Source organism: Salmo salar, chromosome ssa21 (genome assembly GCF_905237065.1).
Source record: "Salmo salar chromosome ssa21, Ssal_v3.1, whole genome shotgun sequence".
NCBI lineage: Eukaryota > Metazoa > Chordata > Actinopteri > Salmoniformes > Salmonidae > Salmo > Salmo salar.
In genome coordinates this window covers 58,805,546-58,832,729 of record NC_059462.1, presented here as the reverse complement: position 1 = coordinate 58,832,729, position 27,184 = coordinate 58,805,546, and the positions used below count along the sequence as shown (strand labels likewise).

The following is a 27,184-nucleotide window of genomic DNA, read 5'->3' as shown; positions in this document are numbered from 1 at the left end:
AATGCATGTAAACAATACCACCAAAATCCAATACAGGGAGAAGCGTGATTTGAACAATCTTTCTCCTATTTTTAATACTAACACGGAAACCAAACCGGCTGCGCGTGTGCGCCATCATGCGCCATCGTGCGTACATTTATTTTGTCCCCCCCACACCAAACACGATCACGACACGCAGGTTAAAATATCAAAGCAAACTCTGAACCAATTACATTAATTTGGGGACAAGTCGAAAAGCATTAAACATTTATGGCAATTTAGCTAGTTAGCTTGCACTTGCTAGCTAATTTGTCCTATTTAGCTAGCTTGCACTTGCTAGCTAATTTGTCCTATTTAGCTAGCTTGCACTTGCTAGCTAATTTGTCCTATTTAGCTAGCTTGCACTTGCTATCTAATTTGTCCTATTTAGCTAGCTTGCTGTTGCTATCTAATTTGTCCTATTTAGCTAGCTTGCACTTGCTATCTAATTTGTCCTATTTAGCTAGCTTGCACTTGCTAGCTAATTTGTCCTATTTAGCTAGCTTGCACTTGCTAGCTAATTTGTCCTATTTAGCTAGCTTGCACTTGCTAGCTAATTTGTCCTATTTAGCTAGCTTGCACTTGCTAGCTAATTTGTCCTATTTAGCTAGCTTGCACTTGCTAGCTAATTTGTCCTATTTAGCTAGCTTGCACTTGCTAGCTAATTTGTCCTATTTAGCTAGCTTGCACTTGCTAGCTAATTTGTCCTATTTAGCTAGCTTGCTGTTGCTATCTAATTTGTCCTATTTAGCTAGCTTGCTGTTGCTATCTAATTTGTCCTATTTAGCTAGCTTGCTATCTAATTTGTCCTATTTAGCTAGCTTGCTGTTGCTATCTAATTTGTCCTATTTAGCTAGCTTGCTATCTAATTTGTCCTATTTAGCTAGCTTGCTGTTGCTATCTAATTTGTCCTATTTAGCTAGCTTGCTGTTGCTATCTAATTTGTCCTGGGATATAAACATTAGGTTGTTATTTTACCTGAAATGCACAAGGTCCTCTACTCCGACAATTAATCCACACATAAAACGGTCAACCGAAGCGTTTCTAGTCATGTCTCCTCCTTCCAGGATTTTTCATCTTTGTCCTTGATTGGGGATTGGGGATTGGCATCTAAACTTTCATAGTATTACTACGATGACCGGCAACACAGTTCATCTTTCAATCCCCCATATGGGTATAACCAATGAGGAGACGGCATGTGGGTACCTGCTTCTATAAACCAATGAGGAGATGGGAGAGGCAGGACTTGCAGCGCGATCTGCGTCAGAAATAGAAAGGACATCTATTTTAGCCCTTGGCAAAGCAGACGCTCGTTGACGCGCGCGAGCAGTGTGGGTGCAATAATTGAATAACATAGATTTCTAAATTTATTTTGCAACGCTCGCGCACGTGACGCGTGCGGTGTAGTCAGGGTATAAGGCATGATTTATTTCGATATAAAAAAAAACAATCTTAGCTTTTTAGTCAGATGTTTTATATGCATTACAAAGGACAACTTGTCATCAGTCCAGACACCCAGGTTCTTATACTGAGAAACAAGTTCACATTGGGCTCCATGTATAGCACAGATATGCAGGTCCTCAGCGTCAACATTTCATGACCTAGAGAACAGCATGAGCTTGGTTTTACTTACATTTACACTAATTTAAGATCTGTAAGTGATTTCTGAATTGAATCAAGGTCATGCTGAAGTTCACGAATGACCTGCTGCACTGAGGCGGCACAGGAATACTAAACTGTGTCATCTGCATAGAGAGGGATGTTACAAGTATTAACAGTGTTTCCTGTCATTAATATACAAGGTGAACGATAATGGACACAAAATCGAACCCTGAGGAACACTTTTTTGAATCTCAAGAAATTCAGATTTAACCCCATCTATCCAGATGGCCTGAGTTCTGTCACTAAGATAATTCTGATTTAACCCCTGTCACGTCCTGGCCAGTAAAAGGGGTTATTTGTCATTGTAGTTGGTCAGGGCGTGGCAGGGGGTGTTTGTTTTGTGTGGTTGGGTATTGTGGGTTTAGGTTCTAGTTTTCTTATTTCTATGTTTATCTAGCTTTTCTAGTTCTATGTGAGTTTTGTCAATGACCTCCAATTAGAGGCAGCTGGTTGTTGTTGTCTCTAATTGGAGGCCATATTTAGTTGTGTTTGTTTTCCCTGGGTTTTGTGGGTGGTTGTTTCTGGTATAGTCTATGCAACTTACTGGACTGTTTTCATCGTTTGGTTTGTATTGATTAAGTGTTTTCTTTAATAAATCAGAGGATGAGCACTTTACCCGCTGCGTTTTGGTCCCCCTTCAACGACGAGTGTTACAACCCCCATCTATCCAGATGGCCTGAGTTCTGTCGCTGAGATAATTCAGATTTAACCCCATCTATCCACATGGCCTGAGTTCTGTCGCTGAGATAATTCAGATTGAACCCCCATCTATCCAGATGGCCTGAGTTCTGTCGCTGAGATAATTCAGATTTAACCCCATTTATCCAGATGGCCTGAGTTCTGTCGCTGAGATAATTCAGATTTAACCCCATCTATCCAGATGGCCTGAGTTCTGTCGCTGAGATAATTCAGATTTAACCCCATCTATCCACATGGCCTGAGTTCTGTCGCTGAGATAATTCAGATTTAACCCCATCTATCCAGATGGCCTGAGTTCTGTCGCTGAGATAATTCAGATTTAACCCCCATCTATCCAGATGGCCTGAGTTCTGTCGCTGAGATAGTTTTGAAACCATAAACAGGCTGTATATCCCAGGCCTACTCTTGATAATTTCTTCAGCAAAACAGAATGATCAACAGTGTCGAATGCCTTCCTGATAACAATGTTAATATAACATGTGGGCTACTGATCCAGCAATAAAGGGTGCTGCACACTTCAGCAGACCAGGCTCCAAAGGATCAGCCCCTGGGGATTTTATTAATGTCTAATGTTAACAAAGCATCCCAGGACTTCTTTATCAGTGAATTTTCTAAAAACAAACTCCTGACCAGCATTTTTCAGAATCAATCAATAGATTTTCACCATCTATAGCCAAACTACTCTTTTCAAGAGCTGGCTTTGAAATACATTCAAATATAAAGCCTGCAGAGATAAAATGGTGAATATATGCATTAATGATATCAATTTTGTCAGAAATTGGGCCAGAATCTAAATTAATTTATTGTGGGAGAGAAGAGGAGATGCAACCCTTCAGTGATTTAACAGCTTTCCAGAAGGTAGCAGGGTTCCCTGTACATTCAGACAGTGTATTAACGCAATAATCTGATTTAGCTTTTTTAACTTGTTTTACACACAGATTTCTCAACCTCCTGAAAGACTGCCAGTCTGGGCCCGAGTCTGTAAATCTAGCTTTGGCCCAGGCAGCATCTCTGTTGTTAAGACTTCAAATAGCTATGGAATGAACCAAGGGCAAGACAATCTTTTTATTCTCCGTTTTTTAAAGGGAGCATATTTATCTACAAAACAATTGAAAACATCAAATCAAAGTTTATTTGTCACGCTGAATACAACAGGTGTAGTAGACCTCACAGTGAAATGCTGAATACAACAGGTGTAGTAGACCTTACAGTGAAATGCTGAATACAACAGGTGTAGTAGACCTCACAGTGAAATGCTGAATACAACAGGTGTAGTAGACCTCACAGTGAAATGCTGAATACAACAGGTGTAGTAGACCTCACAGTGAAATGCTGAATACAACAGGTGTAGTAGACCTTACAGTGAAATGCTGAATACAACAGGTGTAGTAGACCTTACAGTGAAATGCTGAATACAACAGGTGTAGTAGACCTCACAGTGAAATGCTGAATACAACAGGTGTAGTAGACCTCACAGTGAAATGCTGAATACAACAGGTGTAGTAGACCTCACAGTGAAATGCTGAATACAACAGGTGTAGTAGACCTCACAGTGAAATGCTGAATACAACAGGTGTAGTAGACCTCACAGTGAAATGCTGAATACAACAGGTGTAGTAGACCTTACAGTGAAATGCTGAATACAACAGGTGTAGTAGACCTCACAGTGAAATGCTGAATACAACAGGTGTAGTAGACCTCACAGTGAAATGCTGAATACAACAGGTGTAGTAGACCTCACAGTGAAATGCTGAATACAACAGGTGTAGTAGACCTTACAGTGAAATGCTGAATACAACAGGTGTAGTAGACCTCACAGTGAAATGCTGAATACAACAGGTGTAGTAGACCTTACAGTGAAATGCTGAATACAACAGGTGTAGTAGACCTCACAGTGAAATGTTTACTTACAGGCTCTAACCAACAGTGCAAAAAAGGTATTAGGTGAACAATAGGTAAGTAAAGAAATAAAACAACAGTAAAAAGACAGGATATATACAGTAGAGAGGCTATATACAGTAGAGAGGCTACATACAGTAGAGAGGCTATATACAGTAGAGAGGCTATATACAGTAGAGAGGCTATATACAGTAGAGAGGCTATATACAGTAGAGAGGCTATATACAGTAGAGAGGCTATATACAGTAGAGGATATATACAGTAGAGAGGCTACATACAGTAGAGAGGCTATATACAGTAGAGAGGCTATATACAGTAGAGAGGCTATATACAGAAGAGAGGCTATATACAGTAGAGAGGCTATATACAGTAGAGAGGCTATATACAGTAGAGAGGCTATATACAGTAGAGAGGCTATATACAGTAGAGGCTATATACAGTAGAGGCTATATACAGTAGAGAGGCTATATACAGTAGAGAGGCTGTATACAGTAGAGAGGCTATATACTGTAGAGAGGCTATATACAGTAGAGAGGCTATATACAGTAGAGAGGCTGTATACAGTAGAGAGGCTATATACAGTAGAGAGGCTATATACAGTAGAGAGGCTATATACAGTAGAGAGGATATATACAGTAGAGAGGCTATATACAGTAGAGAGGCTATATACAGTAGAGAGGCTATAGACAGTAGTGAGGCTATATACAGTAGAGAGGCTATATACAGTAGAGAGGCTATATGCAGTAGCGAGGCTATATATAGTAGAGAGGCTATATACAGTAGAGAGGCTATATACAGTAGCGAGGCTATATACAGTAGAGAGGCTATATGCAGTAGAGAGGCTATATGCAGTAGAGAGGCTATATACAGTAGAGAGGCTATATACAGTAGAGAGGCTACATACAGACACCGGTTAGTCGGGCTGATTGAGGTAGTATGTACATGTAGATGTGGTTAAAGTGACTATGCATATATGATGAACAGAGAGTAGCAGCAGCGTAAAAGAGGGGGTGGTGGGCGGGACACAATGCAGATAGTCTGGTTAGCCATTTGATTACATATTCAGGAGTCTTATGGCTTGGGGGTAAAAACTGTTGAGAAGCCTTTTTGTCCTAGACTTGGCACTCCGGTACCACTTGCCATGCGGTAGTAGAGAGAAGAGTATATGACTGGGGTGGCTGGGGTTTTTTACAATTTCTAGGGCCTTCCTCTGACACCGCCTGGTATAGAGGTCCTGGATGGCAGGCAGCTCAGCCCCAGTGATGTACTGGGCCGTTCGCACTACCCTCTGTAGTGTCTTGCGGTCGGAGGCCAAGCAATTGCCGTACCAGGCAGTGATGCAACCAGTCAGGATGCTCTCGATGTTGCAGCTGTAGAACCTTTTGAGGATCTGAGGACCCATACCAAATCTTTTCAGTCTCCTGAGGGGGAATAGGTTTTGTCATGCCCTCTTCACGACTGTCTTGGTGTGTTTGGACCATGATAGTTTGTTGTTGATGTGGACACCAAGGAACTTAAAGCTCTCAACCTGCTCCACTACAGCCCCGTCGATGAGAACAGGGGCGTGCTCGGTTCTCCTTTTCCTGTAGTCCACAATCATCTCCTTAGTCTTGGTTACGTTGAGCGAGAGGTTGTTGTCCTGGCACCACACAGCCAGGTCTCTGACCTCCTCCCTATAGGCTGTCTCGTCGTTGTTGGTGATCAGGCCTACCACTGTTGTGTCGTCTGCAAGCTTAATGATGGTGTTGGAGTCGTGCGTGGCCGTGCAGTCGTGGGTGGACAGGGAGTACAGGAGGGGACTGAGCACGCACCCCTGAGGAGCTCCAGTGTTGAGGATCAGCGTGGCAGATGTGTTGCTACCTACCCTTACCACCTGGGGGCGGCCCATCAGGAAGTCCAGGATCCAGTTGCAGAGGGAGGTGTTTAGGACCATACTGTATTTATTTATCTTGCTCCTTTGCACCCCAGTATCTCTACTTGAACATTCATCTTCTGCACATCTACCATTCCAGTGTTTAATTGCTATACTGTAATTACTTCGCCACCATGGCCTATTTATTGCCTTACCTCCCTTATCCTACCTCATTTGCACACACTGTATATAGATTTTTCTACTGTATTATTGATTGTATGTTTGTTTTACTCCATGTGTAACTCTGTTGTTGTTTGTGTCGAACTGCTTTGCTTTATCTTGGCCAGGTCGCAGTTGTAAATTAGAATTTGTTCTCAACTAGCCTACCTGGTTAAATAAAGGTGAAATCAAATAAATAAAATATAGAGTACCAGTCAAAAGTTTGGACACACCTACTCATTCAAGGGTGTTTTCTTTGTTTGTACTATTTTCTACATTGTAGAATAATAGTGAAGACATCAAAACTATGAAATAACACATATGGAATCATGTAGTAACCAAAAAGTGTTAAACAAATCAAAATATATTTTATATTTGAGATTCATCAAAGTAGCCACCCTTTGCCTTGATGACAGCTTTGCACACTCTTGGCATTCTCTCAACCAGCTTCACCTGGAACGCTTTTCCAACAGTCTTGAAGGAGTTCCAACATATGCTGAGCACTTGTTGGCTGCTTTTCCTTCACTCTGTGGTCCAACTCATCCCAAACCATTTCAATTGGGTTGAGGTCAGGTGATTGTGGAGGCCAGGTCATCTGATGCAGCACTCCATCACTCTCCTTCTTGGTCAAACAGCCCTTACACCGCCTGGAGGTGTGTTAGGTCATTGTCCTGTTGAAAAACAAATGATAGTCCCACTAAGCGCAAACCAGATGGGATGGCATATCGCTGCAGAATGCTGAGATAGCCATGCTGGTTAAGTATGCCTTGAATTCTAAATAAATCACAGACAGTGTCACCAGCAAATCACCTCTACACCATCACACCTCCTCCTCCATGCTTCACGGTGGGAACCACACATGCAGAGATCATCCATTCACCTACTCTGCGTCTCACAAAGACACAGCGCTTGGAACCAAAAATCTCACATTTGGACTCATCAGACCAAAGGGCAGATTTCCACCCGTTTAATGTCCACTGCTCGTGTTTCTTGGCCCAAGCAAGTCTCTTCTTCTTATTGGTGGCCTTTAGTAGTGGTTTCTTTGCAGCAATTCGACCATGAAGGCCTGATTCACGCAGTCTCCTCTGAACAGTTGATGTTGAGATGTGTCTGTTACTTGAACTCTGTGAAGCATTTATTTGGGCTGCAATTTCTGAGGCTGGTAACTCTAATGAACTGATCCTCTGCAGCAGAGGGAACTCTGGGTCTTCCTTTCCTGTGGCGGTCCTCATGAGAGCCAGTTTCATCATAGCGCTTGATGGTTTTTGCGACTGCACTTGAAGAAACTTTCAAAGTTCTTGAAATCGGCCTGGACAATGCATTGATAAACCTTTGAGATATATATATATATAATATCCAGTGGTGTAAAGTACTTAAGTAAAAGTTCTTTAAAGTACTACTTATTATGTAGTTTTTTGGGGTATCTGTTCTTTACTTGACTATTTATATTTTTGACAACTTTTACTTCACTACATTCCTAAAGAAAATAATGTACTTTTTACTCCTTACATTTTCCCTGACACCCACAAGGACTCGTTACATTTTGAATGCTTAGCAGGAAAGGAAAATGGTCCAATTCACGTACTTATCAATTGAACATCCCTTGAACATCTCCGCCGGCTCTGATCTGGCAGAATCACTAAACACAAAAGCTTCCTATGTATTATTTCTGTGTGTTGGAGTGTCCCCCTGGCTATCCGTACATTTAAAAAACACAAACATTGTGTCGTCTGGTTTGCTTAATAAATAACTTGAAGTTATTTATACTTTTACTTTTGATACTTAAGCATATTTTAGCAATTCGATTTACTTTTCATACTTAAGTATATTTAAAATCAATTACTTTTACTCAAGTTGCATTTCACTTTTACTTTAGTAATTTTCTATTAAGGTTTATTTAGTTTTACTCAAGTATGACAGTTGGGTACTTTTTCCACCACTGATATTATCCATGTCTGTCACACCGTAGAGATCCTTATTATTCTCTATGTTTGGTTAGATCAGGGTGTGACTCGGGTGGGAAACTCTATGTTTTCTGTTTCTATGTTTTTGGGCCAGTGTGGTTCCCAATCAGAGGCAGCAGTTTATCGTTGTCTCTGATTGGAGATCATACTTAGGCAGCCTGTTTTCTTCCTGTGTTTGTGGGAGGTTGTTTTCTGTTTAGTGTCTGTACCTGACGGAAATGTGCGGTTTCGTTATTTTTGTTTGAGTGTGTTTATGAATAAAGTAATCATGAACACTTGCCACGCTGCGCCTTGGTCCACTTCAACTACCACATACGACGAGCGTTTCAATGTCCTTGTTTAGCCAAGAGAAACATAGAATATTACAGTTCTTCAGGTCCCGTTGATAGGATAGTCTCGAACGGAGTTCATCCAGTTTATTCTCCAGTGACTGTACGTTCACCAACAGGTCCGGAGGATGTAAGACGGGGGCTGCAGTGTCATCTTCTAGATGATTCTGAGTTTGGGCATGTAAAGTTCATATGTACACACTTTTTTTCTGAGATACATACTTTTTAATTTCCCGAACCCACTTCCTTGTTTAGCCCATTACTTGAGCTGGTCGTTCTTTGAAAATCCACAAAGAGTTGGAGGTTCTAGAATATGGTGATGGACTGAGAGATCAGCCAATAAAAAAAACATCTGTTTTGGCCGCTCCTGCCATAGACTGCCATAAACCAGGACGTTTTAACAGAGAGAGAGAGAGAGAGACAGCAGAGGTGTGTTCAGTACACGTGAACGTTTCCTACGCTGTTAAATGGTTTGTAGCGAACAACACGTGTTCCACAGAACGTTCCTGTACAACACAACCACTCCACGTTTTTTTTCAACTGGTCGTTCAGTAAAGCACCATTTGCGTTCAATTGGAACATTCCAGTATGTAAAAACGTACTGAATGCAGCCCTTAATAACAACATTTACGGCTCCTTTACTTGAATTTACATGGGGTCCCCCTCTTAAAGTTGACTGCTATGGACCATCATGTAGTATTAAATTACTTGTTATCTCTCTCCTCTCCTCCAGATGTTGGACATGTTCTTCTTCATGTTCCTGCTGAGTATCTGGGTGGTAGCATACGGCGTTGCTAAGCAGGGCATCCTCATCCACAACGAGGACAGACTGGACTGGATCGTCCGGGGCGTCATCTACGAACCATACCTTATCATCTTCGGGAATATGCCCTCTAACATCGACAGTAAGTCAACTGATCAATCAATGAATCAAATCAAATGTATTTATAAAAGCCCTTCTTACATCAGCTGATGTCACAAAGTGCTGTACAGAAACCCAGCCTAAAACCCCAAACAGCAAGCAATGCAGGTGTAGAAGCACGGTGGCTAGGAAAAACTCCCTAGGAAGGCAGGAACCTAGGAAGAAACTCCACTCTCCTCCTCTCAATGCAGCTGTAGAAGCACGGTGGCTAGGAAAAACTCCCTAGAAAGGCAGGAACCTAGAAAGACACCTAGAGAGGAACCAGGCTCTGAGGGGTGGCTAGGAAAAACTCCCTAGAAATGGTCAAATTATGTGCAGATGAATAGGAACCGACCTCATCTAATGCAGCTGTCTTTCAATTTTTTTACTATGTCCTGTTTGAGTAGCCTGGTCCAGATGTGTTTGTGTTCCTTTCTGAGTCGCCTGGTCCAGATGTGTTTGTGTTCCTGTTTGAGTAGCCTGGTCCAGATGTGTTTGTGTTCCTGTTTGAGTAGCCTGGTCCAGATGTGTTTGTGTTCCTGTTTGAGTAGCCTGGTCCAGATGTGTTTGTGTTCCTGTTTGAGTAGCCTGGTCCAGATGTGTTTGTTCCTGTTTGAGTAGCCTGGTCAAGATGTGTTTGTGTTCCTGTTTGAGTAGCCTGGTCCAGATGTGTTTGTGTTCCTGTTTGAGTAGCCTGGTCCAGATGTGTGTGTGTGTTCCTTTCTGAGTAGCCTGGTCCAGATGTGTTTGTGTTCCTGTTTGAGTAGCCTGGTCCAGATGTGTTTGTGTTCCTGTTTGAGTAGCCTGGTCCAGATGTGTTTGTGTTCCTGTTTGAGTAGCCTGGTCCAGATGTGTTTGTTCCTGTTTGAGTAGCCTGGTCCAGATGTGTGTGTGCTCTTGCCAACTCCATTGCCAAACATGACAATTCCTTTAGAAGTTGGCAGGCGTGGCGTGGCTGGATGACTCTATGAACATAGAACTCAGTGGTTTCTCCATGCAGCGGTGCGATCGGACAAAGGATTCCTTGGGAAAGTCCAAAGGTGGAGGGAGGGTGTGCCTCTTCATAAACAACACCTGGTGCCCTGCTTCCAGTGTGAAGGAAATCTGGAGCTTTTGCCTGTAGACCCTTTTCTCTACCAAGAAAGTTCTCATCCTTAATTATCACGGCTGTCTACATCTCTCCACAAGCCAACACCACTTTGGCACTCAACGAACTGTATGGGGCCATAAACAAACAAGGCACCTCTCACCCAGAGGCAGCATTTCTGGTGGGCGGAGACTTAAAACCATTCTACTCATTTTTACTAACGTCTCCTGCAACACTAGACCACTTTTATTCTACCCACAGAATTGCATACAAGGCCTTCCCTCCTCCCACCAGTAAGCCAGTGACACAGCCCCTGTAATAGGGTTAGAGGCAGAGAATCCCAGTGGAAAGAGGGGAACCGGCAAGGCAGAGACAGCAAGGGCGGTTCGTTGCTCCAGCCTTTCCGTTCACCTTCACACTCCTGGGCCAGACTATACTTAATCATAGGACCTACTGAAGAGATAAGTCTTCAGTAAAGACTTAAAGGTTGAGACCGAGTCTGCGTCTCTCACATGGATAGGCAGACCATTCCATAAAAATGGAGCTCTATAGGAGAAAGCCCTGCCTCCAGCTGTTTGCTTAGAAATTCTAGGGACAATTAGGAGGCCTGCGTCTTGTGACCATAGTGTACGTGTAGGTATGTACGGCAGGACCAAATCGGAAAGATAGGTAGGAGCAAGCCCATGTAATGCTTTGTAGGTTAGCAGTAAAACCTTGAAATCAGCCCTTGCCTTAACCTCTCTAGGGTCGGCGGGACGAAATCGTCCCACCTACGTAACAGCCAGTGGAATCCTGTGGCGCGTTATTCAAATACCTTAGAAATGCTATTACTTCAATTTCTCAAACATATGACTATTTTACACCATTTTAAAGACAAGACTCTCGTTAACATATAATGTCACATAAACCCAAACCACAGCTAAATGCAGCACTAACCTTTGATCTTCATCAGATGACACACCTAGGACATTATGTTATACAATACATGCATGTTTTGTTCAATCAAGTTCATATTTATATCAAAAACCAGCTTTTTACATTAGCATGTGACGTTCAGAACTAGCATACCCCCCGCAAACTTCCGGTGAATTTACTAAACATTTACTAAATTACTCACGATAAACGTTCACAAAAATCATAACAATTATTTTAAGAATTATAGATACAGAACTCCTCTATGCACTCGATATGTCCGATTTTAAAATAGCTTTTCGGTGAAAGCACATTTTGCAATATTCTCAGTAGATAGCCCGGCATCACAGGGCTAGCTATTTAGACACCCAGCAAGTTTAGCACTCACCAAAGTCAGATTTACTATAAGAAAAATGTTATTACCTTTGGTGTTCTTCGTCAGAATGCACTCCCAGGACTTCTACTTCAATAACAAATGTTGGTTTGGTCCCAAATAATCCATAGTTATATCCAAATAGCGGCGTTTTGTTCGTGCGTTCAAGACACTATCCGAAAGGGTAAATAAGGGTTACGAGCACGACGCATTTCATGACAAAAAATTCTAAATATTCCATTACCGTACTTCGAAGCATGTCAACCGCTGTTTAAAATCAATTTTTATGCAATTTTTCTCGTAAAAAAAGCGATAATATTCCGACCGGGAATCTGCGTTTAGGTAAAAAGACGAAAGAAAATAAAGCATGGGGTCGACTCGTGCACGCGCCTAAGCCCATTGTCCTCTGATCGGCCACTTGCCAAAAGCGCTAATGTGTTTCAGCCTGGGGCTGGAATTACATCATTCAGCGTTTTCCCGCCTTCTGAGAGCCTATGGGAGCCGTAGGAAGTGTCACGTTACAGCAAAGATCCTCAGTCTTCAATAAACAGAGGCAAGAAGCTCAAGGAATGGTCAGACAGGGCACTTCCTGTAAGGAATCTTCTCAGGTTTTTGCCTGCCATATGAGTTCTGTTATACTCACAGACACCATTCAAACAGTTTTAGAAACTTTAGGGTGTTTTCTATCCAAAGCCAATAATTATATGCATATTCTAGTTACTGGGCAGGAGTAGTAACCATATTAAATCGGGTACGTTTTTTATCCGGCCGTGCAAATACTGCCCCCTATCCCCAACAGGTTAACAGGAAGCCAGTGTAGGGAGGCTAGCACTGGAGTAATATGATCAAATTTTATATAGTTATGAACTTGAAAATGTATTAATAAACCAATTAGGCACATTTCGGCAGTCTTGATACAACATTTTGAACAGATATACAATGGTTCATTGGATCAGTCTAAAACTTTGCAAATACAATGCTGCCATCTAGTAGCCACAATCTAAATTGCACCTCTCTTGGAATAATACATTGTAGCCTTTCTCTTGCATTTCAAAGATGATGAAAAAAGTAACACATGTTTTTTGGTTTGTATTGTCTTTTACCAAATCTAGTTTGTTATATTCTCGTAATTTCACATTTCCAAACAAACTTCAAAGTGTTTCCTTTCAAATGATATCAAGAATATGCATATCCTTGATTCAGGGCCTGAGCTACAGGCAGTTAGATTTGGGTACGTAATTTTAGGCAAAAAAAAATGAAAAAGGGTCCGATCCTTAAGAGGATTTTAGGATAATTCTGAATGAATCATGAATAATGATGAGTGAGAACGTTAGAGGCATAAATATCATACCCCCCAAAAATGCTAACTTCCCCTGTTATTGTAATAGTGAGAGGTTAGCATGTCTTGGAGGAATGATATAAAATGCTAACCTCCCCTGTTATTGTAATGGTGAGAGGTTAGCATGTCTTGGGGGGTATGATATAAAATGCTAACCTCCCCTGTTATTGTAATGGTGAGAGGTTAGCATGTCTTGGGGTTATGATATAAAATGCTAACTTCCCCTGTTATTGTAATGGTGAGAGGTTAGCATGTCTTGGGGGTATGATATAAAATGCTAACCTCCCCTGTTATTGTAATGGTGAGAGGTTACCATGTCTTGGGGTTATGATATAAAATGCTAACCTCCCCTGTTATTGTAATGGTGAGAGGTTAGCATGTCTTGGGGGTATGATATAAAATGCTAACCTCCCCTGTTATTGTAATGGTGAGAGGTTAGCATGTCTTGGGGTTATGATATAAAATGCTAACCTCCCCTGTTATTGTAATGGTGAGAGGTTAGCATGTCTTGGGGGTATGATATAAAATGCTAACCTCCCCTGTTATTGTAATGGTGAGAGGTTAGCATGTCTTGGGGGGTATGATATAAAATGCTAACCTCCCCTGTTATTGTAATGGTGAGAGGTTAGCATGTCTTGGGGGTATGATATAAAATGCTAACCTCCCCTGTTATTGTAATGGTGAGAGGTTAGCATGTCTTGGGGTTATGATATAAAATGCTAACCTCCCCTGTTATTGTAATGGTGAGAGGTTAGCATGTCTTGGGGTTATGATATAAAATGCTAACCTCCCCTGTTATTGTAATGGTGAGAGGTTAGCATGTCTTGGGGTTATGATATAAAATGCTAACCTCCCCTGTTATTGTAATGGTGAGAGGTTAGCATGTCTTGGGGTTATGATATAAAATACTAACCTCCCTTGTTATTGTAATGGTGAGAGGTTAGCATGTCTTGAAGGTATGATATAAAATGCTAACCACCCCTGTTATTCTAATGGTGAGAGGTTAGCATGCCTTTGGGGTATGATATTTGTGCGTCTGTAACTTTCTGGTGACAAATAAAAGTTGATTTGAGGAGAGACGAAACAGACTGGCACCCTTGATCGATGTAACTGATCCCAGTTGGTCCTTTTTCTGCTTCAGATGCCCTGTTTGACATAAAGGCCTGCAGTGTAAATGGTACAGAGCCTCGAAAGCCGAAATGTCCTATTCTTAACGAGGACAAGAGGCCTGCATTCCCTGAGTGGCTGACTATAATCCTACTGTGTGTCTACCTGCTGTTTGCCAACATACTGCTGCTCAACCTGCTCATAGCAATCTTCAAGTAGGTTCCAATCCTCAATAGAGCAATCAAACGATCAATCCATCCATCCACTCATCCATCCATCCATCCACTCATCCACTCCTCCCTCCATCCCATCCACTCATCCACCCCTCCACACACTCACTCATCCATCCACTCATCCATCCACCCCTCCACACACTCATCCATCCAGCCATCCATCTATCCATCCATCCACTCATCCATCCACACACTCATCCACACACCCCCATCCCATCCCTCCCTCCCTCCCTCCCTCCCTCCCTCCCTCCCTCCCTCCCTCCCTCCCTCCCTCCCTCCCTCCCTCCCTCCCTCCCTCCCTCCCTTCCCTCCCTCTCTCCCTCCCTCCCTCCCTCCCTCCCTCCCTCCCTCCCTCCATCCATCCATCCATCCATCCTGTCTATCATCTGCACTATTGTCTGTGTTTCACTCTTCTTCCTCTTCCTCTCCCTCTTCCTCTCCAGCTATACTTTCCAGGAGGTTCAGGATAACACAGACACCATCTGGAAATTCCAGCGTTATGAACTGATCAAGGAGTACCACAGTCGGCCCGCTGCCCCCCCTCCATTCATCCTCCTCTCCCACATCTTCCTCTTCATCAGACGCATAGTGCTGCAGAGACCCCCCAATAGTTACAGAGCCTTCAGTGAGTCCTGAAATATATAAAACCCAAATGAAGCCTAGTCCTGGACTCAAAGTCACTTTCAATGTAGATTATCAATTGAACATGCTTTTTTTAGTGCAAGACAAGGCTTCGTCTGTGTCCAGGAAACCTGCCTTCAAACTGGTAACCTGATTAGCTGTGTATTCTACTTCATATGGTCTCTCCTCCTCTCCTCTTCACTCTCCTCCACTTCACTCTCCTCCTCTTCACTCTTTCCTCTCCTTGCTCCTCTCCTCACTCCTCTCCACTCTACTCCTCCCTCTTCCCCACTCTCTACTCTCCACTCTCCTCCTCTCCTCACTCCTCTCCACTCTACTCCTCCCTCTTCCCCACTCTCTACTCTCCACTCTCCTCCTCTCCTCACTCCTCTCCACTCTACTCCTCCCTCTTCCCCACTCTCTACTCTCCACTCTCCTCCTCTCCTCACTCCTCTCCACTCTCCTCCTCTCCTCTCTCCTCTCCTCTTCACTGTCCTCATCTCTTCTCTCCACCTCTCCTCTTCACCTTCCTACTCTCCTCTTCTCTCCTCCTCTCCACTTCTCTCCTCCTCTCCTCTTCTCTCCTCCTCTCCACTTCTCTCCTCCTCTCCTCTTCTCCTCTTCAATCTTCTCCTCTCCTCTCCACTCCCCCTTCACTTCACTCTCCTTCTCTCCACTCTTCTCGTCTCTTCTCCACTCTCCACTCTCTCCTCTCCTCACTCCTCTCCACTCTCCTCCTCTCCTCTCCACTCTCCTTTCCTCTTGACTCTCCTCTCTCCTCATCTCCATTCTCCCCCTGTCTTCTCCACTCTCCTCATCTCCTCTCTTCTCTCCACTCTCCTCCTCTCTTCTCCACTCTCCTCCACTCCTCTCCTCTCTTCATCTCCACTCTCTTCCTCTCCTCTCAACTCTCCTCCACTCCTCTCCTCTCTCATCTCCTCTCTTCTCCTCTCTCCTCTCCACTCTCCTCCTCTCCTCACTCCTCTCCACTCTTCTCCTCACCTTTCCTCTCCACTCTCCACTATCCTCTCCACTCTCCTCTCTTCTTCAATCTCCTCATCTCCTTTTCACTGTCCTCATCTCTTCTCTCCACCTCTCCTCTTCACCTTCCTACTCTCCTCTTCTCTCCTCCTCTCCACTTCTCTTCTCCTCTCCTCTTCCATCTCCTCCTCTCCTCTCCACTCCCCCTTTACTCCACTCTCCTCACTCCTCTCCACTCTCCTCTCTTCTCTCCACTCTCCTCCTATCCTCTCCTCTCTTCCTCTCCACTCTCCTCTCTTCTCCTCCTTTATCCTCTACACTCTCCTCTCCACTCTCCTCTCCACCTCTCTCCTCTCCACTCCACACTTCTCCTCTCCACTCTTCTCCTCTCTCCTCTCCACTTTCCTTGTCTCCTCTTGTCTCTCCTCCTCTCGACTGTTATTTCCACTCTCTTCCTCTCCACTCTCCTCTTCTCTCCTCCTCCTCTCCACTCTCTCCACTCTCCTCCTCTCCTCTCCTTACTCCTCTCCACTCTCATCTCCACTCTCCTCCTCTCTTTTCTCCTAACCACTCTCTTCCTCTCCTCTCAACTCTCCTCCACTCCTCTCCTCTGTCATCTCCTCTCTTCTCCTCTCTCTTCTCCACTCTCCTCCACTCCTCTCCACTCTCTTCTCCTCTCTATTCGCCACTCTCTTCTCCTCTCTCTTCTCCTCTATTCTCCACTCTCTTCTCCACTCTCCTCCTCTCCACTCGCTTCCTCTCTCCTCTCATCTCCACCTCTCCTCTCCACTCTCTTCCTCTCCTCTCTCTTCTCCACTCTCCTCCTATCCTCTCTCCTCTTCACTTTCCTCTCCACTCTCTCCACTTTTCTCTCCACTCTCCTCCTTTCCTCTCTTCCTCTCCACACTCCTACTCTCCAACCTTCTCCACTCTCCTCCTCTCCACTCTCCTCATCTCCTCCTCTCCACTCTCCTCCTCTCCACACTCCTACTCTCCAACCTTCCCCACTCTCCTCCTCTCCACTCTCTTCCTCTCCACTCTCCTCCTCTCCACTCTCCTCTTTTCCTCCTCTCCTTTCCAGAGGAGGAGCTGCCTGAGGCGGAGGAGGAAGAGTTGTTGTCGTGGGAATCCTTTATGAAGGATAACTACCTTCTCTCCTGTAGACAGCGGCAAAGCCAGAGCATTGAGCACCGTACCACAGACACCGCTGACAAGTAACTTATTCATGTATTTGTATGAAGTGTGTTTTCTGCAATACATGACCAACCTGGGTACTACTCTGTTCCAACCGCAGTCCAACTGGTCTTGTCTGGCCTGTTGTTGAACAGCCTGGCACGTAGGGTTGAAAATGAGGACGTGTCGTCGTCCCCCCAGGGTTAGGATCTGTGTCATTCAGTGTCCCCCCCCAGGGTTAGGATCTGTGTCATTCAGTGTCCCCCCCCCCCCAGGGTTAGGATCTGTGTCATTCAGTCCCCCCCCCCAGGGTTAGGATCTGTGTCATTCAGTCCCCCCCCCCAGGGTTAGGATCTGTGTCATTCAGTCCCCCCCAGGGTTAGGATCTGTGTCATTCAGTCCCCCCCCCAGGGTTAGGATCTGTGTCATTCAGTCCCCCCCAGGGTTAGGATCTGTGTCATTCAGTCCCCCCCAGGGTTAGGATCTGTGTCATTCAGTCCCCCCCAGGGTTAGGATCTGTGTCATTCAGTCCCCCCCCAGGGTTAGGATCTGTGTCATTCAGTCCCCCCCAGGGTTAGGATCTGTGTCATTCAGTCCCCCCCCCAGGGTTAGGATCTGTGTCATTCAGTGTCGTCCCCCCCAGGGTTGGCGCCATGGCAGAGCTGCTACAGAGGGAGGATTCCACCGGGTCGGTTGCTTTAGTGAAGAGATTGACCAGAGTGGAGGAGCAGGTATTGACCCTCACATCACTTTACCCATCACTCTGAATTACTGTGTTTGTAAAGTTTTTAAACACATTCAGGACTATTGTTCTCACTTCTCCAGGTCTCCCAGTCAGCCAGAGCTCTACAGTGGATCATGGACACCCTGAAAGCTCAGGGTCTACACTCTAAAGAGGAGGCTCCACAGCTTGGTGAGGTCCTGATTTCTGGAGTAGAACATTAGTCCCCCCCCTCTCACTGGACTCTGTTTCTGTAGATACCGTAAATACTGTGATAGATAGCTGTATTTACATGTTGTCCTATGTATGATCTATCTAGCCTCACCTGGTAAGCTGAAGACGTCTGAAAGTGAACCCAGTGAACCCCATAGACAGGAGAAGTCAGAGAGAGAGAAGACATTTTACCACGTCAACGCCCGGCGTCTGGACTACCCTGACAGTACCGTCCCTCGCTTCCCCGTTCTTGAGGAGAAGGTGCCCTGGGAGGTGCCTGACTAATATTATAACTCCTAGATGAGAAGGTGCCCTGGGAGGTGCCTGACTAATATTATAACTCCTAGATGAGAAGGTGCCCTGGGAGGTGCCTGACTAATATTATAACTCCTAGAGGAGAAGGTGCCCTGGGAGGTGCCTGACTAATATTATAACTCCTAGATGAGAAGGTGCCCTGGGAGGTGCCTGACTAATATTATAACTCCTAGATGAGAAGGTGCCCTGGGAGGTGCCTGACTAATATTATAACTCCTAGAGGAGAAGGTGCCCTGGGAGGTGCCTGACTAATATTATAACTCCTAGAGGAGAAGGTGCCCTGGGAGGTGCCTGACTAATATTATAACTCCTAGAGGAGAAGGTGCCCTGGGAGGTGCCTGACTAATATTATAACTCCTAGAGGAGAAGGTGCCCTGGGAGGTGCCTGACTAATATTATAACTCCTAGATGAGAAGGTGCCCTGGGAGGTGCCTGACTAATATTATAACTCCTAGATGAGAAGGTGCCCTGGGAGGTGCCTGACTAATATTATAACTCCTAGAGGAGAAGGTGCCCTGGGAGGTGCCTGACTAATATTATAACTCCTAGAGGAGAAGGTGCCCTGGGAGGTTCCTGACTAATATTATAACTCCTAGATGAGAAGGTGCCCTGGGAGGTGCCTGACTAATATTATAACTCCTAGATGAGAAGGTGCCCTGGGAGGTGCCTGACTAATATTATAACTCCTAGAGGAGAAGGTGCCCTGGGAGGTGCCTGACTAATATTACCTCATAGTTATCATGTTACCTCACAGTAGAGTTACTAAGGCTGTGTCTGAAATTGCACCCTGTTCCTATAGGTCACTTCTTTTGACCGGAGAACACAGCAGTAGGGCACTGTGCAGGAATACGAGCCATTTCAGACACAGCTGAGTTACTGCAGTTGAACATCTCCAGAAGTTTCTAATGATGTTGTTATGTGTTTTATAATGGTTTCAATAAATATATCTCCTCTGTTCCAGGTTGACTTCATCCTTTACAATCCTCCTGTTCTGAATGGAGACAGCCAGGAGAAGATAGACGGGTGAGTTGTTTGGGCCAGGAGAAGAAAGATGGGTGAGTTGTTTGGGCCAGGAGGAGATAGATGGGTGAGTTGTTTGGGCCAGGAGAAGAAAGATGGGTGAGTTGTTTGGGCCAGGAGGAGATAGATGGGTGAGTTGTTTGGGCCAGGAGAAGATAGATGGGTGAGTTGTTTGGGCCAGGAGAAGATAGATGGGTGAGTTGTTTGGGCCAGGAGAAGATAGATGGGTGAGTTGTTTGGGCCAGGAGAAGATAGATGGGTGAGTTGTTTGGGCCAGGATCAGGTAGATGGGTGAGTTGTTTGGGCCAGGAGAAGATAGATGGGTGAGTTGTTTGGGCCAGGAGAGATAGATGGGTGAGTTGTTTGGGCCAGGAGAAGATACATGGGTGAGTTGTTTGGGCCAGGAGAGGATAGATGGGTGAGTTGTTTGGGCCAGGATCAGGTAGATGGGTGAGTTGTTTGGGTCAGGATCAGGTAGATGGGTGAGTTGTTTGGGCCGGGAGAAGATACATGGGTGAGTTGTTTGGGCCAGGAGAGGATAGATGGGTGAGTTGTTTGGGCCAGGAGAAGATAGATGGGTGAGTTGTTTGGGCCAGGAGAAGATTGATGAGGAGTTGTTTGGGCCAGGATCAGGTAGATGAGGAGTTGTTTGGGCCAGGAGAAGATAGATGGGTGAGTTGTTTGGGCCAGGATCAGGTAGATGAGGAGTTGTTTGGGCCAGGAGAAGATAGATGGGTGAGTTGTTTGGGCCAGGATCAGGTAGATGAGGAGTTGTTTGGGCCAGGAGAAGATAGATGGGTGAGTTGTTTGGGCCAGGATCAGGTAGATGAGGAGTTGTTTGGGCCAGGAGAAGATAGATGGGTGAGTTGTTTGGGCCAGGATCAGGTAGATGAGGAGTTGTTTGGGCCAGGAGGAGATAGATGGGTGAGTTGTTTGGGCCAGGATCAGGTAGATGAGGAGTTGTTTGGGCCAGGAAGAGATAGATGAGGAGTTGTTTGGGCCAGGAGAAGATAGATGAGGAGTTGTTTGGGCCAGGAAGAGATAGATGAGGAGTTGTTTGGGCCAGGAAGAGATAGATGAGGAGTTGTTTGGGCCAGGAAGAGATAGATGAGGAGTTGTTTGGGCCAGGAAGAGATTGATGAGGAGTTGGTTGGGCCACGAGGAGGTTGATGAGGAGTTGGTTGGGCCAGGAAGAGATTGATGAGGGGTTGGTTGGGCCAGGAGGAGGTTGATGAGGAGTTGTTTGGGCCAGGATCAGGTAGATGAGGAGTTGTTTGGGCCAGGAGAAGATAGATGGGTGAGTTGGTTGGGCCAGGATCAGGTAGATGAGGAGTTGTTTGGGCCAGGAGAAGATAGATGGGTGAGTTGGTTGGGCCAGGATCAGGTAGATGGGTGAGTTGGTTGGGCCAGGATCAGGTAGATGAGGAGTTGGTTGGGCCAGGATCAGGTAGATGAGGAGTTGTTTGGGCCAGGAGAAGATAGATGAGGAGTCCACAGTGTAATTCTTCCTCTGGTATCTCATGACGTTATTTGTCTGTTTCATCCCACTCTGCTTTCCGCCCTCAGATCAGAACCTGGTTCTGTAAAGAGTTACAGGTATGAAGACACCACATAACACTTAGAAACAGTTTATAACCATGTTTTAATCTATGTGTTTTGTTGCCTAATATCAGTCATTTCTAACTTCTGGGTGTAGAAACCCAGCAGGCAGGACAGGCATGAGAGGAAGAGGAGCGCTCACCTGTCTGGGTCCAAACCTGATCGTGGACCCTGTCCTCACACGGTACGAGTCTCCACAGATAGATAACAGCTTATCATGCGTTCCAAATGGCACCCTGTTCCCTATATAGTGCACTACATTTAACTAGAGCCCTTAGGGGCCCTGGTCAATAGTAGTGCACTACGTAGGGAATAGGGTGCCATTTGGGAAACAGTCGTAGTTTAGTTAGCTAGAGGATAAACCATCTGTAGTTGTTGATGTAGTGAGAGATCTGGTTTAATAGGTTATATATTATATTAACCTGTTGATGTAGTGAGAGATCTGGTTTAATAGTTTATATATTATATTAACCTGTTGATGTAGTGAGAGATCCGGTTTAATAGGTTATATATTATATTAACCTGTTGATGTAGTGAGAGATCTGGTTTAATAGGTTATATATTATATTAACCTGTTGATGTAGTGAGAGATCTGGTTTAATAGTTTATATATTATATTAACCTGTTGATGTAGTGAGAGATCTGGTTTAATAGGTTATATATTATATTAACCTGTTGATGATGATCTCCAGCTGGAGAGATAGTGAGAGATCTGCTCTGGAGTTCCTGGCGGTCTGGGACCAGGAGGACGGGCTCTGGACACTTCCTGGGGTGAGTACAGGGGCTGGACAGAATGGACAGGATGCGGACTCTGTGTGCTTTGATAAAAGCCTTTTACATAGTCGACAAATACAGAAATAATCATCTTTACACTCTATTTGAGGAAGCTTGGAGATCGAGGTTAAATGACGTGAACTTATTAAATCGGAGAGAGTGTTGATACATACTGACAAAGTCTTCTGTTTCCTTCAAGGGTCCTGTCCAATCAGACGAGCCCCTGCCAGACAGATTACTGAGGATTATGGGACAGAAGATCTATGACAGGATAAAAACTAAGGTGGTAGAGGGAATTAAGGTACTGGTTACCTGCTCCTCAAGCTTAATAGAAGCCCTATAGCTGCTGTCAGCATGACCACAGATTCTACTGGATACTGTTGGGTCTTCCCCGTGGCTCAGTTGGTAGAGCATGGTGTTTGCAACGCCAGGGTTGTGGGTTCGATTCCCACGGGGGGCCAGTACAAAAAAAAGAAGCAAAAAAATTACAAATAAATAAATAAATGTGTGATATGAAATGTATGCATTCACTACTGTAAGTCGCTCTGGATGAGAGTGTCTGCTAAATGACTAGAATGTAAATGTACTGCAAGCACCAAACCGCTAATGTAAAAAGTCTATTAATTTAAAATGACAGTTTCTCATGTTATTGTTCTAGTTTGTAGCTGTGCTAGTCAAATGAAAACAAGTCAAAGTGAATTTGTCACGAGCACAGGATACAGCAGGTGGAAACAGTACAGTGGAATGCACTAACACGGAGGGCTCTATTCAACCTGTATTGTTGAAGTGTTACAGATTGAGCCTTAGAAATGAAAAGGTCATTTCAGATTGAGCTGACAATGCAGCAGCGTTCACCGTGAATGCAGTCCCAGCTAACGTGGGAATATTTTCTTTAAAAGCTGTAATGGCTATAACCAGCGATCTGATTTGTGAATCCTGGCCTAAGTCAGAAAACAGTAAAAACACTATATACTGGTCAATACCAATATCAGTGCAGGGATACTGGTGACAGCTGAGGTCAGTGGCTGTACCTTTAGGGGGGGGTACTGTCACGTCCTGACCAGCAGAGGGAGTATTGTATTAGTTTTGGTCAGGACGTGGCAGAGGGTTTGTGTTTTGTATGTTTTCTACGTTCTGTCTAGTTTAGTTTTTCTATGTTTAGGTTTGGGTGTTGGACTCTCAATTGGAGGCAGGTGTTGCTAGTTGCCTTTGATTGAGAGTCCTATATATAGGTGTGTGTTTGGGTTGGGTTTTGTACCTGTACCTTTACCTGTGTCCTGCAGGTCCACGAGGGCTACGTAGATGACGTCAGGAATACAGACGATGCCTGGGTAGAAACTACAGTCCTGAACATCCATCTCGACAGGAGAAGTCTACTGATGGCTGATATCAACCGCATGGTGAGAACACACACGGCAACACTTCCCCTATAACATGCTATATCCTATCCTTCCAGAACACCGTACTCCACAACACTTCCCCTATAACATGCTATATCCTATCCTTACAGAACACCGTACTCCACAACACTTCCCCTATAACATGCTATATCCTATCCTTACAGAACACCGTACTCCACAACACTTCCCCAATAACATGCTATATCCTATCCTTACAGAACACCGTACTCCACAACACTTCCCCTATAACATGCTATATCCTATCCTTACAGAACACCATACGCCACAACACTTCCCCTATAACAGGTTAGAGTTAGTAGTCTGGGCTGTGGTGCTGGTCCAGTAGTCTGGGCTGTGGTGCTGGTTGAGTGGGTTAGTAGTCTGGGCTGTGGTGCTGGTCCAGTAGTCTGGGCTGTGGTGCTGGTCCAGTGGGTTAGTAGTCTGGGCTGTGGTGCTGGTCCAGTAGTCTGGGCTGTGGTGCTGGTCCAGTGGGTTAGTAGTCTGGGCTGTGGTGCTGGTCCAGTGGGTTAGAGTTAGTAGTCTGGGCTGTGTGGTGCTGGTCCAGTGGGTTAGTAGACTGGGCTGTGGTGCTGGTCCAGTGGGTTAGTAGTCTGGGCTGTGGTGCTGGTCCAGTGGGTTAGTAGACTGGGCTGTGGTGCTGGTCCAGTGGGTTAGTAGACTGGGCTGTGGTGCTGGTCCAGTGGGTTAGTAGACTGGGCTGTGGTGCTGGTCCAGTGGGTTAGTAGTCTGGGCTGTGGTGCTGGTCCAGTGGGTTAGTAGACTGGGCTGTGGTGCTGGTCCAGTGGGTTAGTAGTCTGGGCTGTGGTGCTGGTCCAGTGGGTTAGTAGACTGGGCTGTGGTGCTGGTCCAGTGGGTTAGTAGTCTGGGCTGTGATGCTGGTCCAGTGGGTTAGTAGACTGGGCTGTGGTGCTGGTCCAGTGGGTTAGCGTTAGTAGTCTTGGCTGTGGTGCTGGTCCAGTGGGTTAGTAGACTGGGCTGTGGTGCTGGTCCAGTAGTCTGGGCTGTGGTGCTGGTCCAGTGGGTTAGTAGTCTGGGCTGTGGTGCTGGTCCAGTGGGTTAGTAGTCTGGGCTGTGGTGCTGGTCCAGTAGTCTGGGCTGTGGTGCTGGTCCAGTAGTCTGGGCTGTGGTGCTGGTCCAGTGGGTTAGTAGTTTGGGCTGTGGTGCTGGTCCAGTGGTTAGTAGTCTGGGCTGTGGTGCTGGTCCAGTAGTCTGGGCTGTGGTGCTGGTCCAGTGGGTTAGTTGTCTGGGCTGTGGTGCTGGTCCAGTGGGTTAGAGTTAGTAGACTGGGCTGTGTGGTGCTGGTCCAGTGGGTTAGTAGACTGGGCTGTGGTGCTGGTCCAGTGGGTTAGTAGACTGGGCTGTGGTGCTGGTCCAGTGGGTTAGTAGTCTGGGCTGTGGTGCTGGTCCAGTGGGTTAGTAGACTGGGCTGTGGTGCTGGTCCAGTGGGTTAGTAGTCTGGGCTGTGATGCTGGTCCAGTGGGTTAGTAGACTGGGCTGTGGTGCTGGTCCAGTGGGTTAGCGTTAGTAGTCTTGGCTGTGGTGCTGGTCCAGTGGGTTAGTAGACTGGGCTGTGGTGCTGGTCCAGTAGTCTGGGCTGTGGTGCTGGTCCAGTGGGTTAGTAGTCTGGGCTGTGGTGCTGGTCCAGTGGGTTAGTAGTCTGGGCTGTGGTGCTGGTCCAGTAGTCTGGGCTGTGGTGCTGGTCCAGTAGTCTGGGCTGTGGTGCTGGTCCAGTGGGTTAGTAGTTTGGGCTGTGGTGCTGGTCCAGTGGTTAGTAGTCTGGGCTGTGGTGCTGGTCCAGTAGTCTGGGCTGTGGTGCTGGTCCAGTGGGTTAGTTCTATAAAGTGTAGTATAAATACTGTATGTTTTCTCCCCTCCAGGCTGAGAATACCCTGGGCTGTGTGGAGCTGGTCCAGTGGATGGAGGTGAGCAGCAGGACCAGGATGTGTTCTTACCAGAGAGATGCTCTGAGACGGGTGGCCGAGCTGCACCAGAGGACCTTCCAGCTGCACCAGAGGACCTTATAACTTCACCAGAGGACCTTATAGCTGCACCAGAGGACCTAATAGCTGCACCAGAGGACCTAATAGCTGCACCAGAGGACCTTCTAGCTGCACCAGAGGACCTTCTAGCTGCACCAGAGGACCTTCTAGCTGCACCAGAGGACCTTCTAGCTGCACCAGAGGACCTTCTAGCTTCACCAGAGGACCTTCTAGCTGCACCAGAGGACCTAATAGCTGCACCAGAGGACCTTCTAGCTGCACCAGAGGACCTTCTAGCTGCACCAGAGGACCTTCTAGCTGCACCAGAGGACCTTCTAGCTGCACCAGAGGACCTTCTAGCTAGAAAGAGGACCCACACTGTACTGGTTAGAGTACTGTTGAGATGTACTGTACTGGTTAGAGTACTGTTGAGATGTACTGTACTGGTTAGAGTACTGTTGAGATGTACTGTACTGGTTAGAGTACTGTTGAGATGTACTGTACTGGTTAGAGTACTGTTGACATGTACTGTACTGGTTAGAGTACTGTTGACATGTACTGTACTGGTTAGAGTACTGTTGACATGTACTGTACTGGTTAGAGTACTGTTGAGATGTACTGTACTGGTTAGAGTACTGTTGAGATGTACTGTACTGGTTAGAGTACTGTTGAGATGTACTGTACTGGTTAGAGTACTGTTGAGATGTACTGTACTGGTTAGAGTACTGTTGAGATGTACTGTAGAGTTATAATAATGTAAGAGACATGTCGGAGGACCATATATCAAATCAAATCACATTTTATTGGTCACATACACGTGTTTAGCAGATGTTACTGCGGATGTAGCCGAAATGCTGGTAAATATGTATTCCTTCACTGTGAGATACTATATGTATATATTTGATAGGCTTTAATAGTTCATATATCGTAGTGTATAGTATACTGTTTAATGGAAGTTCAGATTAAAAGAGGACACTGACGTATCAGATATGAGCAAGCAAACTGGATTAGACCAGTTAGCCTATAATGATGTCACGTCCTGACCAGCAGAGGGAGTAATTGTATTAGTTTTGGTCAGGATGTGGCAGAGGGTTTGTGTTGTGTGTAGGTTCTAGGTAGGTTTTCTATGTGTAGTTTTGGGTGCTGGACTCTCAATTGGAGGCAGGTGTTTCTAGTTGCCTCTGATTGGGAGTCCTATAAACAGGTGTGTGTTTTTCTTTGTGGTTGTGGGTAGTTGTTTGTGAGCACTGCTTTTGTTTAGCCTGCCACACTGTTCTTGTCGTGAGTATTGTTTATTCCCTGTGGATGCTTTGCTCGTGTTTTATTAAAAAGATGAGTATCCACATTCCCGCTGCGTATTGGTCCTCCCTTCAACACAACGACATTATTTGTGACAAATGAAAACATTATGCACACAGTCAAGGTGGGAATTATGGGTGGGGCTCAGAGGCGTTAGCTCCCCTATGGGTGGGGCTCAGAGACGTTAGCTCCCCTATGGGGGGGCTCAGAGACGTTAGATCCCCTATGGGGGGGGCTCAGAGACGTTAGCTCCCCTATGGGGGGGGCTCAGAGACGTTAGATCCCCTATGGGTGGGGCTCAGAGACGTTAGCTCCCCTATGGGGGGGGCTCAGAGACGTTAGCTCCCCTATGGGTGGGGCTCAGAGACGTTAGCTCCCCTATGGGTGGGGCTCAGAGACGTTAGATCCCCTATGGGTGGGGCTCAGAGACGTTAGCTCCCCTATGGGGGGGGCTCAGAGACGTTAGCTCCCCTA

The 27,184-nt window shown here is 45.5% G+C and overlaps 1 protein-coding gene across 1 annotated transcript in view; it reads left to right on the top strand.

Annotated features, from left to right (window-relative positions):
• Positions 1 to 26,812, top strand: part of trpm2 (transient receptor potential cation channel, subfamily M, member 2) — a 72,365-nt gene extending 45,553 nt beyond the window's left edge. The window contains exons 20-33 of the mRNA XM_045704947.1: positions 9,376 to 9,547; positions 14,396 to 14,576; positions 15,038 to 15,219; positions 17,278 to 17,410; positions 18,013 to 18,100; positions 18,195 to 18,282; positions 18,410 to 18,576; positions 19,580 to 19,641; positions 21,205 to 21,234; positions 21,335 to 21,421; positions 21,930 to 22,008; positions 22,211 to 22,312; positions 23,295 to 23,411; positions 25,310 to 26,812. Coding sequence (XP_045560903.1) covers positions 9,376 to 9,547; positions 14,396 to 14,576; positions 15,038 to 15,219; positions 17,278 to 17,410; positions 18,013 to 18,100; positions 18,195 to 18,282; positions 18,410 to 18,576; positions 19,580 to 19,641; positions 21,205 to 21,234; positions 21,335 to 21,421; positions 21,930 to 22,008; positions 22,211 to 22,312; positions 23,295 to 23,411; positions 25,310 to 25,456 — 1,635 coding nt within the window. The 3' untranslated portion in view covers positions 25,457 to 26,812. The remainder of the gene's footprint in view (positions 1 to 9,375; positions 9,548 to 14,395; positions 14,577 to 15,037; positions 15,220 to 17,277; positions 17,411 to 18,012; positions 18,101 to 18,194; positions 18,283 to 18,409; positions 18,577 to 19,579; positions 19,642 to 21,204; positions 21,235 to 21,334; positions 21,422 to 21,929; positions 22,009 to 22,210; positions 22,313 to 23,294; positions 23,412 to 25,309) is intronic.
• The last annotated feature ends 372 nt before the right edge of the window (positions 26,813 to 27,184 follow it).